We start from the raw sequence: 14,964 nt of genomic DNA on the forward strand, positions 1-14,964 counted from the left end.
CTGAAAAAAAATGAAAAATTGACATCACATAGTGTGATCTGCTTTGTTTCACACATATATATATGTGGCTGTTATGAAGAAGGAAGTATAGGAAGCAATCATACACCCCAACCCCCTCTTTTTCTTTAGAAAAAAACCAGTCATAAGAAACACTTCAGCAAATACAAAAAGTCAAGTCGCTAAATAAGCAAACTGCCCGAAGTGCATTCCATAACCGGCCAGACACTAGCAAAAGATACATTATAACAAGATGCTGACTGCAAGTGGATGCCGATACTTGAAAAGCCTCTCTGGGAGTCTCTGGAGGCTGGGGACAGCAAAAAATGTCACTTCCTGTCCCACCAGGATTTGGGAAATGGGCCCTTTCAGGCCTCCGGAGGGCCTCTGAGGGAGTGGGAAAGGCTGTTTTCACCCTTCCCAGATGTATAGAGAGGATCTGGAGCCAGGTAAGAAAGAAAAATGGGCCTTCCCCTCACCCCCACGCCCCCCCGGCCTTCCGGGGGCAGGAAACAGCTTGTTTCCCTACTTCTGGTGGGCCTAGAAGGCTCGAAAATCAGCTGGCCGGCGAGTGCAAGCACGTCAGAGCTGAGCTGGCGTGCCCACTGATATGGCTACATGTGCCACCTGTGGCACACCTGCCATAGGTTCGCCATCCCGGACCTATGCCATGTAGGGTTTTATTGGTAGTGACCAGCACCATGAATTGCACCCAGAAACAACCTGGGAATCAGTGCAGTTCAGGTGTAAGATGGGTATACTGAGGCATGCTTATCACTTGTCTGTTCCACTGTAGTTTGGGCCACATGAAGTTCCCAAGTAGTTTTCAAGGGCAGTCCCGTGTAGAGCAACCAAGCTCTGATGTGAGCAGAGCATGAATGATATTCTGAAGTGTCCTCTGATCTAGGAAGAAAATTAGAAGATGGAGAAGTTAAGCTTCTTGTTATCCACATAGAGTAGCCTCAAACTCCAAAAGTCTGGGTGACCTTCCTCAGTGGTCTTTATGGATGTTGAAACGCATGGGAGACAAAATATTATCTTGCAGGACCTCATACAGTAATGTTAATGTTAATGTTAATGTTAATTTTATTTATATACCGCCCTTCTCCAGAAGGACTCGGGGCGGTGTACAGCCAATTGAAAACATAAATATGAAGACATCATCATTAAAAATTAATTAAAATCAATTAAACAGTTTCGGCTGAAATTTAAAACCCCAAGTTAAAACTCCAATTTAAAACCACTTAAATAGACAGCCCCAGTAGTGGCCAAAATTGTGGAAACCATTTGGGAAAAGTGTATTTTTGAGGTTTGATGGCTAATAACACCATTTTTTGGGGGGGGGAGTTTCAAGATAACCATATTCCACTGCTGGAATGGCCTGGGAATAGCCCAGACCTTAACCCAATTGAAAATCTATGGAGCCGACTAAAGAAACTTGTTAGTCAGAAGCGACCCAGCAATAAAACCCAGTTAATAGAAGCAATCGTTCAATCTTGGCTTCACATTATAACAGCTGCAGAACTAAAAGACTTGGCTCACTCCATGGGAAGATGTTATAAGGCCATAATTCATGCTAAAGGTTATCCAGCTAAGTATTAACTGACATGGGGATAATTTTTGTATATCTCATTTTTTCTATGTGTTTCACTTTTCTTCTTTATACTGTAACTGCTATTCTAATAGCAAATCCTTCATAAAAGTTATTGCATTACATTTTTGATTAAATTATCTTTCCATTGATATATCATTTTATGGTACTACTCCCCCCCCCAAAAAAAGTGATGTTATTACCTAGTTTTAGAAAATACACTTTTCCCAAAAGGTTTCCACAATTTTGGCCACTACTGTAAGTTTACTTTGGTGTTCGATGAGCATCGCCCACATTGCTTTTTGGACAAGTCCCAAAGGAAGAATCAGAACCCCTGTGCTGAACTATGAACCCAGGAATGTAAGTATGTTTTTTCACAAACAAGCTTTTCTCCAGCCATGTCACTGCACAGGGAGCCCCAGAAGATGTTCAGGGTCCCACAGAAGACATGTTGCTTCTTGTTGTAATTACCATCATTCTGGCCTTCTGCTAGGTTCCCAGGAACTGCCTTCAGCATAAACAGCAGACAGAAGCAACATGCAAGGTTTTAGCATCAGAAAAGGATAAAAGCCTCTGGTTATGCTGAGTATTTTGCACAAGTTTTGGGACAGGAAGGGGTTGTGGTCTTGAATGTTCTTGTCTCCCCTTTACGTGCATCTTGTTTGCGCTCTGAATCAGGAAACCAAGTGATATTTCCAGTTTGTGCTTCAACTTCTTCTAATTGTCTTTTATTTTATTAGAAAAGAGGACATGACTAATTCAGCTCTAAGAGAAATGGTCATCCTCTTTCTGCTTCTGCTGCTGCTGGTGCCCCAGTCAGTCTCTGGAAAGCTCAGAACCAAATGTCCCTTGACTTTGGAGCAGCAGGATGGAATGAAGCCATGTAACTATTACAGATCAGGGGACCATCTCATTAATGTAGTTATTACTGAAACACAGTCACTGTTTCTGCCATTCCATTTCAACAAGCCTCCTTTTGTTCAATCCATTGTGTAAGTAATTCAGTTCTAATTCCTTCCTTCCTTCCTTCCTTCCTTCCTTCCTTCCTTCCTTCCTTCCTTCCTTCCTTCCTTCCTTCCTTCCTTCCCAGGACCAATCTATTTGTTTAGATGTTTTCCATGGCTCTCTTCCAATTTCTTTGTATAAGAGATAAGATTTGGGACAAAATTGAATTAGTTTAAAGTTGAATTAGCCTGTGAAGTCAAAGAGGAATTCATTCAATCAGTTATTTTGTTGATATTAATGTTGGTGACCATGATATGCACGTTTGTTTACAGTTCAGGAAAGCCTGACTATCGGAAAATCCTAACGTTTGCTTTTGCCAATGAGGTGGTCAATAAGATTCCTCAGCTGTTACACAATCTCACTCTTGGCTACAACATCCACGACAACAATTTGAACACACTTGTCACTGCAGATGTCTTGCTGGACATGCTCTCTACTGGAGAAGCCAACGTTCCTAACTACAGTTGTGGAAGGAAGGAGAACCCCATGGCTGTTCTTGATGGAGCTGATGGTGACATCTCCATGCAAATGTCCACTATGGTGGGCACCTACAAAATCCCACAGGTTTGAATGTGTGTTTCTCTATCTAGTGAAATGAGTGGATGGGTGATAGATCCAGTGTCACCTTCCCCAAGACATTCAAGGGCTGCTTTTCATCATGGCCCTTGGAGGTCCATGGCTACGGCATGGGATCCACAGTGGGGAAGAGACAAGGATCAAAGCAGAGATATCCTCTGACAATAGAATCCCAGTTGCTTTGGTTTAACACTCATGAATGTGCAAGAGGTGAAAACATGAGAGATGCAACATCCAGCCTCTTTGCAAAAGCAAGGAGCAGCAGTGATGAGAAACTAATATTCAGTCAATGATCTGACCTGCATCATATTTTCCTTGCAAAGCAATCCCAGATTCAAGAAAAGCTTCCCAATTAATCTTCCTATTTAAATCTGATAAAGGTCTTATAGACTCATAGAGAACAATACCATTCATTAATAAGAATTCATTCATAAATACAGATTCTTAGAAGTGTACTACCCAACAGATTGTCTACATGAGACAATCTGTTGGGCCTTGGTGGCACAGCAGACTAAAGTGCTGTTAAGTGACACCAGCTGCCTGCAATTACTGCAAGTTCAAATCTCACCAGGCTCAAGGTTGACTCAGCCTTCCATCCTTTCGAGGTAGGTAAAATGAGGACCTGGATTGTGGGGACAATAAGCTGACTTTGTATAAAAAGAACACCGCTTAGGGAGGGTCGAAAGCCCTACTAGGCAGGTATATACAAAAGTATGAAGGCTATTGCTTAACGCATTGTAAGCCGCCCTGAGTCTCCGCAGAAGGGCGGCATATAAATCAAACCAATAAATAAATAAATAAATGAGCAAATGAGTCCTTGAATGCCAAATTGGATTTATGCAGACTAATATTATAGTCTTGGTTTGACCCATAATATAATACATAATCCTTTCCTTTCCTTTTTCAGGTCACTTATAAAATTGTTTCAGAGGCTCTGAGTGATAAAACTCAATTCCCTTTTTTCCACCGGATGGCCCCCAAAGAAGGAATCCAATTCCCAGCGATTGTCCAACTGCTCCTCCATTTCAGATGGACTTTGATCGGTCTCGTTGCCTCAGACACAGACAAGGCAGAGAATTTCCTGAGGTCTTTGACTCCTCTGCTTGTCAGGAATGGAATTTGCGCTGTTGTGACACAAAGGTTCTCATTGAGTGGAGGTGCATACTCCTTAACTGAAGGCCTTTCTAAGTTGAGACAGGTCAATGTCTTTGTGTACTTTTTAGAAATTGGTTGGCTCATACAAGGAATGGTCACTCTACATCTCACACTTGAAGAGTTACCAGCACCTATTGAAGGGAAAGTCTGGATCACCACAGCGTTGCGGGAAATTGGAAGAATATTTTATATGCATTGGTTACAATACATCCATAGCATTTGGTTCTTCATTATCCAGACAAAAGAAGGGCAAAACCATGATGCCTTTAAACCCTTTTTCTACATTAATACTGATTTCAAAGATAAGGCTTTTAACTGTTCTTTTTCAAAACAAGTCTTTTCTATTAAAGGCCGGGCACGATGCACTCAGAAAGCACCACTGGATATCAAAGCCAAAAGCGGCAGGCTCGTGATTCAAAATAACCATCATGTTTACAGTGTTATGACTCTGGCCCATGCCTTGAATGCTGCATATTCCTCCAGATCTTGGAGGAGAAGTAAGGAGGGTGAAGAGAGATTGGGGGCTCCAAGGCTGCAGCCGTGGCAGGTATGGGGATCTATCAAACTTATAGAAGCTTTAGAGAAGGAGAGTGAGGGGAACCATGTCAACCAACTTGTGCTACAAAAAGCCAACAGGTTTGGCCAATCTAATTGCTTGGGAGAGAAATGTTCCAAAGACTGAGCATTATGAGAAATATATTTTGATATTGTGAACTGCTAATTTTAAATTGGATGTGTGCATTTTTAAATAAATTCCTGAATGTATGGTTTTGTGATTAATATCATATTTATTTATTCAGTGGTGGGATTCAACCAGTATAACAACTGGTTCGCTGGGCGTGCACTTATTATATTATATATAATAATATAATATTGTAAATTATATTTTCTCAATATATGATCCACAAATTTTGCTGAACTTTTGTTCAGCACATTGGAAGATAGTGTTGTGACCCAGGCCCAAGTAGTTAGTATTAAACGCAAACAGTTCGAAAGCAAACAGACTTTATTAGAACAGCTGAGAATTAACTCATTCTCAGCATAGTCCAAACTAAATTAAAGCAAATTCTTCAAAACACCATTCCTCAGTTTATCACCAACCTTGATATAAATTAGGCAAACTGCCAAAGATTTTTCTTGGCAAAAGTTCAGAAGCAAAAGATGCAGACAAGAAATAAATACAGCAAAACAAGAAGCCAATCTCTCAACGTTGTTTTCCGGCAAAGAGTCCAAGAGCCATTGCTACTCCTGAGTCGTCCTCTCTGCTTTATCTGCTCCTGCCTTCTGGCAGCTCTTCTCATACATGCACTAGGAACAGACTCCTCCTGTTCCTCTGCCTCTCTACTGTCAGCCTCTGGAGGCTCCAAAGTCTGCACATCACTCCCCAATAGCCCTGGCCCCATCTCTGCCTCTGATGCAGAGCCCTCATCCATGCCTTCCCCAGCCTTCAGGACTGGCCCATGTTCTTCCTCAGCCTCATCACTGTCCGATTCCACTGCCAGCTCCTCAGGCTGCTGGCAGAGCACAATACTTAGTAGTACCATGTGTCTTCTCAATTCACAATGCTTGCAAATAAGACAACCATAGAAGAAATATTCAAATGTGTGTGTGTGGAGGGGGAAGACTTCTGCTTTTAAAACTGCTGGGTGTTTCTATTCTAGTTCCACCCCTTTCTGGAAAAGAATGAATTTTACAATCTTTCCAAGGAGAAACTATACTTGGACCAGAGTGGAGATGTAGCAGCAGATTTGAATATCATGATCTGGGTGGTTCGCCCTGATGAGGATTTAATTGAAGAGAAATTGGGTAGCTTTGAAAGGAAGAAACTTATTATCAACGAAGATGCTCTCACATGGCTGAAGTTGCTTAACAAGGTGTAAGAAACATTGGTGTCTTTTCTCTGTTTTCCATAGCCTTAGGACAAATTGGAAATGGATTAAGTTTAGTCATCTAGCTGGATGACTTTCTCTGATAATTAAATGAGAGGAGTAGAAACCTTATTGTATTCTTAGACTACTTGGGAGCTTCCGTACTATTACCAAGGTGCCTGTAGCCAGTGGTTAGAGTGCAGTACTGCAGCTACTTCAGCTGACTGCTAGTTCAGCAGATCAGCAGATCAAATCTCACTGGCTCAAGGTTGACTCAGCCTTCCATCCTTCCGAGGTGGGTAAAATGAGGACCCAGATTGTTGGGGGCAATATGCTATTTAGTATACTGTCAATTGTTGTAAGCCACCCAGAGTCCTTGGAGAGTGGGCAGCATAGAAATATGATTAATATGAATAATAATATAATAATATATAATATGTTAGATGCTATAGTACGCAATACTGTTTTAAGCTGATTCAGCATTGTCCAATGGGATGCTGAGTGATTTGGGACACAGATCATGGTTCCTTTGTGTCGGTCTGGTATCTCCGTAATACCTGTGAGGGAGGCCCTCAAGTGCTGGGGGTTGCGGTGCTGATAACACTAGTTTCATATATTTCTTGTCCTCAAATAGCAAAGGAGAAGGCAATTCTGTTGAACAGTATCTGAGTTTAGATTTGGAATGAATCTGATGAAATTGAATCAAAACTGGACGTGGCCTCGCTGGTCCTAGTGGAAAAAAACTATGGAATTAGGATTCAGCTTGTCCTGGTTTGGAATAGTGTCCCCTTATTTCCAGCAAAATGTGACTGCGCTCTGCCGGCTGGGCTGCCGGAGCTTGCCTTTTTAAAGAGCTCCAGGCAGACCAGCCGGCCAATGACAGCAGGTTAAATCTCCCATGGTCTGGACAGCCAATCAGCGGTGAGCATGAAACCTTATGCAGATTCTAGCCAATCCGTACATAACAGAAGCAAATGTGTGCAGATACATAGATACCATTTAAGTGGGAAGGTAACAGTATTCTGTGCACCTCGGAGTATATCCATGCTGGCCACATGACCATGGAAACATCTTTCAACAAATGATGGCTCCCTCAGCCAAAAAATGCAGATGAACATCACCCCTTGGAATCAGATATGACTGAATAGGGAAAATTTTTATCTTTACCTAGAAAGTTCAGTCACCCATGTGAAACCCAGAGACTACTTGTTTAATGGTCTTTTTTTTACATCTCCGATGGATGGTGAGTCCTAATGTATTTTCTTTGGCAATCCTTGTTTTTTCTGCTTAGTCTCTGCCTCAGTCTGAATGTGTGGAAAATTGTCATCCTGGATTTGTCAAGCGGGCTCGAGAAGGAGAGCCAGTTTGCTGCTATGACTGCGTTCCTTGTCCAGAGGGGACCATCTCCACTCAGGAAGGTCGGTGACATTAGGAGAAAAGGAACTCGATCCATCCAGAACATTTCAATTAATGTGCATGTTAAAAGATGCATCTAAGCTCTTTTGTTGTTCTTTATTTTCAAGATGCCCAATTTTTTCCATAATGGGAGAAATAAAGTAAAATATCTTGAATGTTGAGGTAGGAAGAGATAGAAGGACATGGTGCATTGAGCAAGTTATTTCTTCCAGAGGAACCATCTCTTCCACTTTTCAGCTTGGAAGTGTCCTTCCATGTTTATCTTTCTTAGGAATATCTGGATTCTTTTAAACTTGAGGAATGCTTTCTGGTCAATGACTTTTGTTCACAAACCACACAAGCTTTACCTAACAGGTGAAAAAAAAAAGCATCCATCCATCAATCAACTGATCAATCCATTTTTATTAAGATCATAGATTCTGACATAGAACCACATACACAGAAATATATTATTGGGAGGCTGATGGAGGGAGATTGTCTGGGTTCAAGGGATAAACAGAGGACTCAATATAAAATTAATTGAGGGATGAGAGTGTGAGAGATGGGATTTGTTTAGAATAAAACAGAATAACAAAATTGGAAGTGACCTTGGAGGGCCAACATTTTTAGGGAAGTTTGTTGAGTGCATGGTTGGTTCTCAGGTACAATACCCAGGCTCATGGTTGAGATACAGTATCGAGAAGGCCTTGGTTGCTCTTGCAGATGAACTCTGAAGAACTCTGGATGGGAAAGCTGCAACCAACCTGGCCCTTCTGGATCTCTCAGTGGATTTTGATACCATCATTCATAGCATCCTCCCGGCTTCAGGGGATGGGGAGTGGGAGGTATTGTTTTGCAATGGTTCTGCTTTCATCACAGATGTTTTCATTTGGTGTTATTAGTCAACAGAGGTCATACCTTGGTCCCTGCAATGGGGCATCTCTCAAAACTTAGGTCTTTCTCATTTCATCGTTATCATCTACATGAAACTGCCACGTAAAATCATTTGCTACCACAGTGTGTGGTATCATCAGTACATCACCATGTAGATGGCGCTGTTGTGGTGCTGGTTGAGTACCTGGAAACTGTGTGGATTGAATGGGGGAGTAACAGACATTGATTCTCAACCCCAGCAAGGTGGAGTGTTCCTATTACTGTATATCAACTTTCTGTTTTTATCCCACCAAATGCCTATTGATAAGCCATCTCTGACTCTGAATGGAGTGGCACTCCCCTGGATGGATGTGGTGCACAATTTGGGCATTCTTCTAAGGTTAGAGCCTACAGCTTGATATGCAGGGGGCAGCAATGTCTAGAGATTTATACAGACCGTGTGCCCTTTCGTTGATCATACTTTGGTTACTTTCTATTTGAAATGCTACAATGTGCTCTATATCAGATTGCTTTTAAAGATTGCAGATGGGATAATGATAAAGATTCCAGAATGCAATAACAGGCACATGTTTCCCTATCTTCTTCCATACTACACCCCTGTTGTGGAAACTGCACAGCCTCCCAATTCCTTTCCAACTGCTATTAAACTCACCTATGTCAGCCCTGGCATAGAATGGCATAGGACTAGGGTATGTATGGTACTTCCCCTCCTCGAGGTTGTCAACTTGTCCCATGAGAGCTAATATAATATAAAGCCTTGGTGGTACAGCGGACTAAGTGCTGTTATGTAGCACTTAGCTGCCAGCTGCCTGCAATTAGTGCGAGTTCAAATCTCACCAGGCTCAAGGTTGACTCAGCCTTCCATCCTTCCTAGGTAGGTAAATTGAGGACCCGGATTGTGGGGGCAATAAGGTGACTTTGTAGAAACACCGCTTATGGGGGGCGAAAAGCCCTAATAAGTAGGTATATACAAAAGAATGAAGGCTATTGCTATAAGTGCATTGTAAGCCGCCCTGAGTCTTTGGAGGAGGGCAGCATATAAATTGAACTAATAAATAAATAAATAAATAAATAAATAAATAAATAAATAAATAAATAAATAAATAAATAAATGGAATACTTCAGGTGTGTTCCCTAAAATATTGCCACTTTGTGGGTTCTCGGAAGCATGCCTTTTCTGCTGAAGCTCCTGCCCTATTTAAAACCCTCCTCCTTGAAATCCAACAGGCTTCCACCCTCTTAACCTTCAGGATACCTGATTCTTCTCCCAGACATTTGGACAAGATGAAGTCAGTGCAGGATGAGAATGTGGTGGGCTGCATCACTGAAGGGTGGTTCGGGCATCAGTTTTCTCTTTTGAGTTTTATTTCATTGTTATTTTTATACTTGTGTATATTGGGGAGGAGGGGGCTTGCTGGGTTGTAGGATGCCCTAAATTTGGCTAAACATGGGCAGCTAGACCAACATTTTAAATAAAAAAGGAAATATATGTGGACTCATATTTACCATTTACTATGCCTTTCCTGTCTCAGTATTAGTCTCGGCTTTTCTGATCTGCCACCACCAGAACCTAATGAACCCATCACCACTACTACCCCAAGTGTCTAATAACCATCCCCACTGATTTCTGTAGATTCTTTTGTCGGCCTTGGATGCCTCTCCCTCCAACGAATATGTCGAGCTGATATCGGGCTCAACAATTAGCTCTCATCCACAGAAGGTGTTTCTTGAAATTTGAAAGGTCAGAATATAACAGAAACATTACTTTTTCTTTCCCCAGACACAGAAAAATGCATCCAGTGTCCATATGATAAATATCCAAATGAGGATTGAGTCCAGTGTATCCCTAAAAGAATAGTCTTTCTGTCTTATGAGGAACATCTGGGAATCTTCCTGGTCTCCTTTGCCCTCTTCTTGTTCCTAACCACAGGCCTTGTTTTAATTGTTTTCATCAAATACCTAGAAACTCCCATTGTCAAAGCAAACAATCGAGACCTCTCCTACATCCTCCTGGTCTCCCTCCTGTTTTGCTTTTTGTCTGTTTTTCTCTTCATTGGTCAACCAAGGAAAGCCACCTGTCTTCTCCGACAAGCAGTGTTCAGCATCATCTTTTCAGTTGCCATTTCTTCTCTCTTGGCCAAGACAATCACGGTGGTGCTGGCTTTTCTGGCCACAAAGCCAGGAAACAGAGTGAAGAGGTGGCTAGGGAAGAGCTTGGCCAACTCCATCATCCTTTCTAGTTCTGCTATCCAAATTATCATCTGCTCCATCTGGCTTGCAGTTTCTCCCCCTTTCCCTGATTCTGACTTCCATTCTCAGCCTGCAGTAATCATCCTTCAATGCAATGAAGGCTCTGTCACCATGTTTTATGTTGTCCTTGGCTATATGGGTTTCATAGCTGCCATTTGCTTCACAGTAGCTTTCCTGGCTAGGAACCTGCCTGGGGCCTTCAATGAAGCCAAGCTGATCACCTTCAGCATGCTGATCTTCTGCAGTGTCTGGGTGACTTTTGTCCCAACCTATCTGAGCACCAAAGGAAAATACATGGTGGCTGTGCAGGTCTTCTCCATCTTAGCCTCCAGTGCTGGTCTGATGGGCTGCATCTTCATGCCCAAGTGCTACATTATTATTGTAAGGCCGGACCTGAATACAAAAGAGCATCTTACGGCCAGAATAAATGCAAAACATTAGACATAATACGGTTATGATATCAGAATAATTGCAAATCTTCCCTATATTTGAAAGAAAATATTAATTATGTCCAATCTGATTGTATGCCGGAGTCAAAGAAAATCAAATGTACTGTAGATGTTTCTAAGTGGGAAATGGCTGAATTCTTGTAACTCCCTTCCCTTTCATCAAAATAAATTTTCTAAAAAGAACTCCATGAAAGTCATTCAGAGAAGTTTGGTGTTCAGCTACTGCCAATGACTCTGAAACATTTTAAGAATTAATTTGACTAATTATTCACTCTGACAGCAGCTAAAGTGCCTTTCAGACCATAATTGACAGCCAGGCTAAAACTGATAACAGCACTACTTGCCTTAGGAAAAGCAAATATTGGCAATTGATTCAATTAAAAACCAATTCCATCATGATGGGAAGTCTCTAGTTTATGCAATGTGACACCTCTAAATCCCACACATAAAATACAAAAAAGGAATCAACACACTTGGAATATGAGAAAATGATGTTTTCCCTCCAGAGTGGCATGTCCACCAGAATGTTGACTAAGACATTCATACATCTCACAAAAGACCAACTCTAAATATTGCTAGCCTTGTGCCTTTCAAGCACTTTTCCTTGCAGCTGGATGCTGATGTGCAACCAAAGCAGGGTTTGAACTGCCACTGAGCAACCAAACCACTGCATCCAGCATCAGCTGAAGTTTCCAGAGGGTTTTTAAAGGCAGCACCATAGAGAGTCCATTACCCAAGTGGAGATGAAAAGCCACCATTGACTGGGCAGAGTTCCCTCATCCCATCCTCCTTCTGCACCTCCAGCAGAACTGTGAATCCAAGATGGCCCCCAAGTCAAAGACTTTCTCCTGAGGGGCCCTTGGTGCTCTCTGAGCTTGGTTATTTTCTTGCAGATGTTTCATTACCCAAACTAGATAATATCATCAGCACAATCCAATCCAGGTCATGGTGATCTCAAAGGTACTTTTTCAAAAGGCAATTGGACTATGTTTTTTTCCTTGAGGAAGACATTTTGATTCTCACCCAAGAAGCTTCTTCAATTCTGATTCTAGCACAAATTCTCTGAGATGATTAAGAAGGATACCATGGGTCAAAGTTATCCAAAGCCACAGATAGGTCATGTACGGCAAGGGTGGATGTTCAACCTCCATCCCAATGTTGTTTCTATCCCATACCTGCTCCTGAATCCCCCTCACTCAAAGAACCATTGACTTCCACTAGGACCCATTCACATGACACTGCCCTAGGTCACTAACAAGCCAAGAGGTTCATGGATCTAAGGAGCAAATGGCCAAGCTCATAGTCCTAATGACCTTATCTGCTTCCTGAAGCCACTTGTGCTTTTACTCCTGAGTCGACCCCTGTTCCTTAATTGTTCCCTTCTCTTGACAGCTTTGCGCATTTGCCCATCGGGAACAGGCTCCAGCTGTTCTTCTGCCCCACTTATCTCTGACTCTGAAAGTAGCTGATAAATGGCCCTGGCCCCATCTCTGCCTCCAATGCAGAGCACCCATCAGAGTCCTCCCCAGACTCCAGGACTGGTCCATGTTCCTCCCCAACCTCCTCACTGTCCAAGTCTGCCACCAGCTGCGCTGGCCACTGGCAGGCCACAACATTGATGTCCTTAAGGAACCCAGACCTGGTTCCTGAGTTATCTATGTCTCTCTTTCACCCCAATAAGCCTTCTGTTCCTAAGAAGGAGGTCCAAGGTTTTTAGTTCACATGAAATCATAATGACTGGTCTGATCTGAAATAATGTGGTGACATCATGTGTCCTAGAAGGGACTAAATAAATATACAAATAAACAAATATCTTGGAATTTCTCATATATAGCAATAGCACTTACTTATATACCACTTCATAGTGCTTTTACAGCCCTCTCGAAGTGATTTACAGAGTCAGCATCTTGCCCCCAACAATCTGGGTCCTCATTTTACCCACCTCAGAAGGATGGAAGGCTCAGTCAACCTTCAGCCTAGTGAGATTTGAACTGCTGAACTGCAGCTAGCAGTCAGCTGAAGTAGCCTGCAGTACTGCACTCTAACCACTGCACCACCTCGGCTCTTATATCTTAATTGGGAGATTCTTTTAGACAATTTTCAAAGTGAAGTGGCTTTGCAATTCTTTACATAGTTTATTTTATTTATTTATTTATTATTTCATTTTTCATATTTCGATGCCGCCCACTCTCCGAGGACTCTGGGCGGCTTATAACAATTGACAGTATACTAAATAGCATATTGTCCCCAACAATCTGGGTCCTCATTTTACCCACCTCGGAAGGCTGGAAGGCTGAGTCAACCTTGAGCCGGTGAAATTTGATCCGCTGATCTGCTGAACTAGCAGTCAGCTGAAGTAGCTGCAGTACTGAACTCTAACCACTGCACCACCTCGGCTCTAGTTAAAAAAACAAAACACACACACACACACACACACACACACACACACACACACCTACCTACCTTCCAGGTCCTAGGTGTTTATTTTTTATCTCAATTTATTCTCTTTTAATAAAACCAATATAATAAAAAAAATAATATATTTTATAGAATAAATCAAATTCTAAATGAATATAAATGGACAATTATATTTTAAATCATAGATATATGAAGACATGATGAATGCATCTTAATAAGGCCATGAGAAGGAACCTACTGGTTTTAACTTAAAGCTTAAATCTTTCTCAATTTCGTCCCGCCAGGCTTTATTAAGTGGAAAAATCATTTACTGCAATGTGATATGTCAGAAACAAAAGAAGGAACTAAATAAAACAAATCTGCCAATAGTTATATTTCTTACAATTGTAGGGAACCATTTAAATTTTTTTTTTAATTTAGCTAAGTGAAGCCCAGAAACTTTTTGACTAATGTTCATGTAAACTTCCATTATCCTTTGGTGGTTAGTCCTAACACATTTACTTCGGCATTTTGCTTCTTAGTCTCTGCCTCAGTCCAAATGTGTGGAAAAATGCCATCCTGGATTTGTGAAACGAGCTCAAGAAGGAGAGCCAATTTGCTGCATTGACTGTGTTCCTTGTCCCAAGGGGACCATCTCCAGTCAGGAAGGTGAGTGACACCAAAGTAAAGAGTACTGGATTGATCCAGAGCATTTTGATCAATGTGCATATTAAAAGAGACACATTTAAGGTTGACAATTTGGTTGTTCATCATTTTCAAGGTGCCCAATTTCTTCCATAATAGGCTGATTAAGAAAAAAGATTTTGAAGGATGAGGTAGGAAGAGATGGAAGAACATGGAGGATTTGGCAAAGAAATCTCTCTTTTCTTGCCAGTTTGGAAGTGTCCTTCCAAGTTTACCTTTGTTAAGAACATCCGAATTGTTTGTAACTTGAGGAATGATTTCAGATCAATGCTTTTGGTTCACCCAAATCAACTTTGACTCAAGTCTATCATGATGCAGTGGCTTTCTCACCCTGTCCTCAGAATCTATTGATAAGTCATTTGAGACTCTGGCTGCAATGATACTCCCCTGGATGGAAAGGCTGAACAATTTGAGGGTCCTAGACTCATAGCTGCAGCTCAGTTGTTCATGGGGCAGCCTTAGCTAGTGTTGTGGCCTGCCAGTGGCCAGTGGATCTGGCAGCAGATTTGGACAGTGAGGAGGTTGGGGAGGAACATGGGCCAGTCCTGGAGTCTGGGGAAGGCTCTGACGAGGGCTCAGCATCGGAGGCAGAGAGGGGGCCAGGGCCAAATGCCAGTTATCAGCTACCTTCAGAGTCAAACATCAGTGAGGCAGATGAACAGCTGGGGCCTGTTCCCAGTGT

At 42.0% G+C, this 14,964-nt stretch overlaps 1 protein-coding gene and 1 long non-coding RNA gene across 2 annotated transcripts; both read left to right on the forward strand.

Moving 5' to 3' along the window:
* Positions 1 to 6,019: 6,019 nt before the first annotated feature.
* On the forward strand, positions 6,020 to 14,216 carry LOC148115912 (uncharacterized). The gene is made up of 3 exons (XR_015731984.1): positions 6,020 to 6,198; positions 7,484 to 7,610; positions 14,120 to 14,216. It is a non-coding gene; the product is annotated as an uncharacterized LOC148115912 (long non-coding RNA).
* On the forward strand, positions 8,235 to 11,172 carry LOC132711679 (vomeronasal type-2 receptor 26-like). Its single transcript, XM_087888243.1, has 2 exons — positions 8,235 to 8,249; positions 10,357 to 11,172. Exons 1-2 carry the CDS (start codon positions 8,235 to 8,237, stop codon positions 11,170 to 11,172), a joined length of 831 nt encoding a protein of 276 aa, XP_087744369.1.
* Positions 14,217 to 14,964: the final 748 nt, after the last annotated feature.

Source organism: Pantherophis guttatus, chromosome 2, assembly GCF_059756535.1.
Source record: "Pantherophis guttatus breed Tessera chromosome 2, ASM5975653v1, whole genome shotgun sequence".
NCBI lineage: Eukaryota > Metazoa > Chordata > Lepidosauria > Squamata > Colubridae > Pantherophis > Pantherophis guttatus.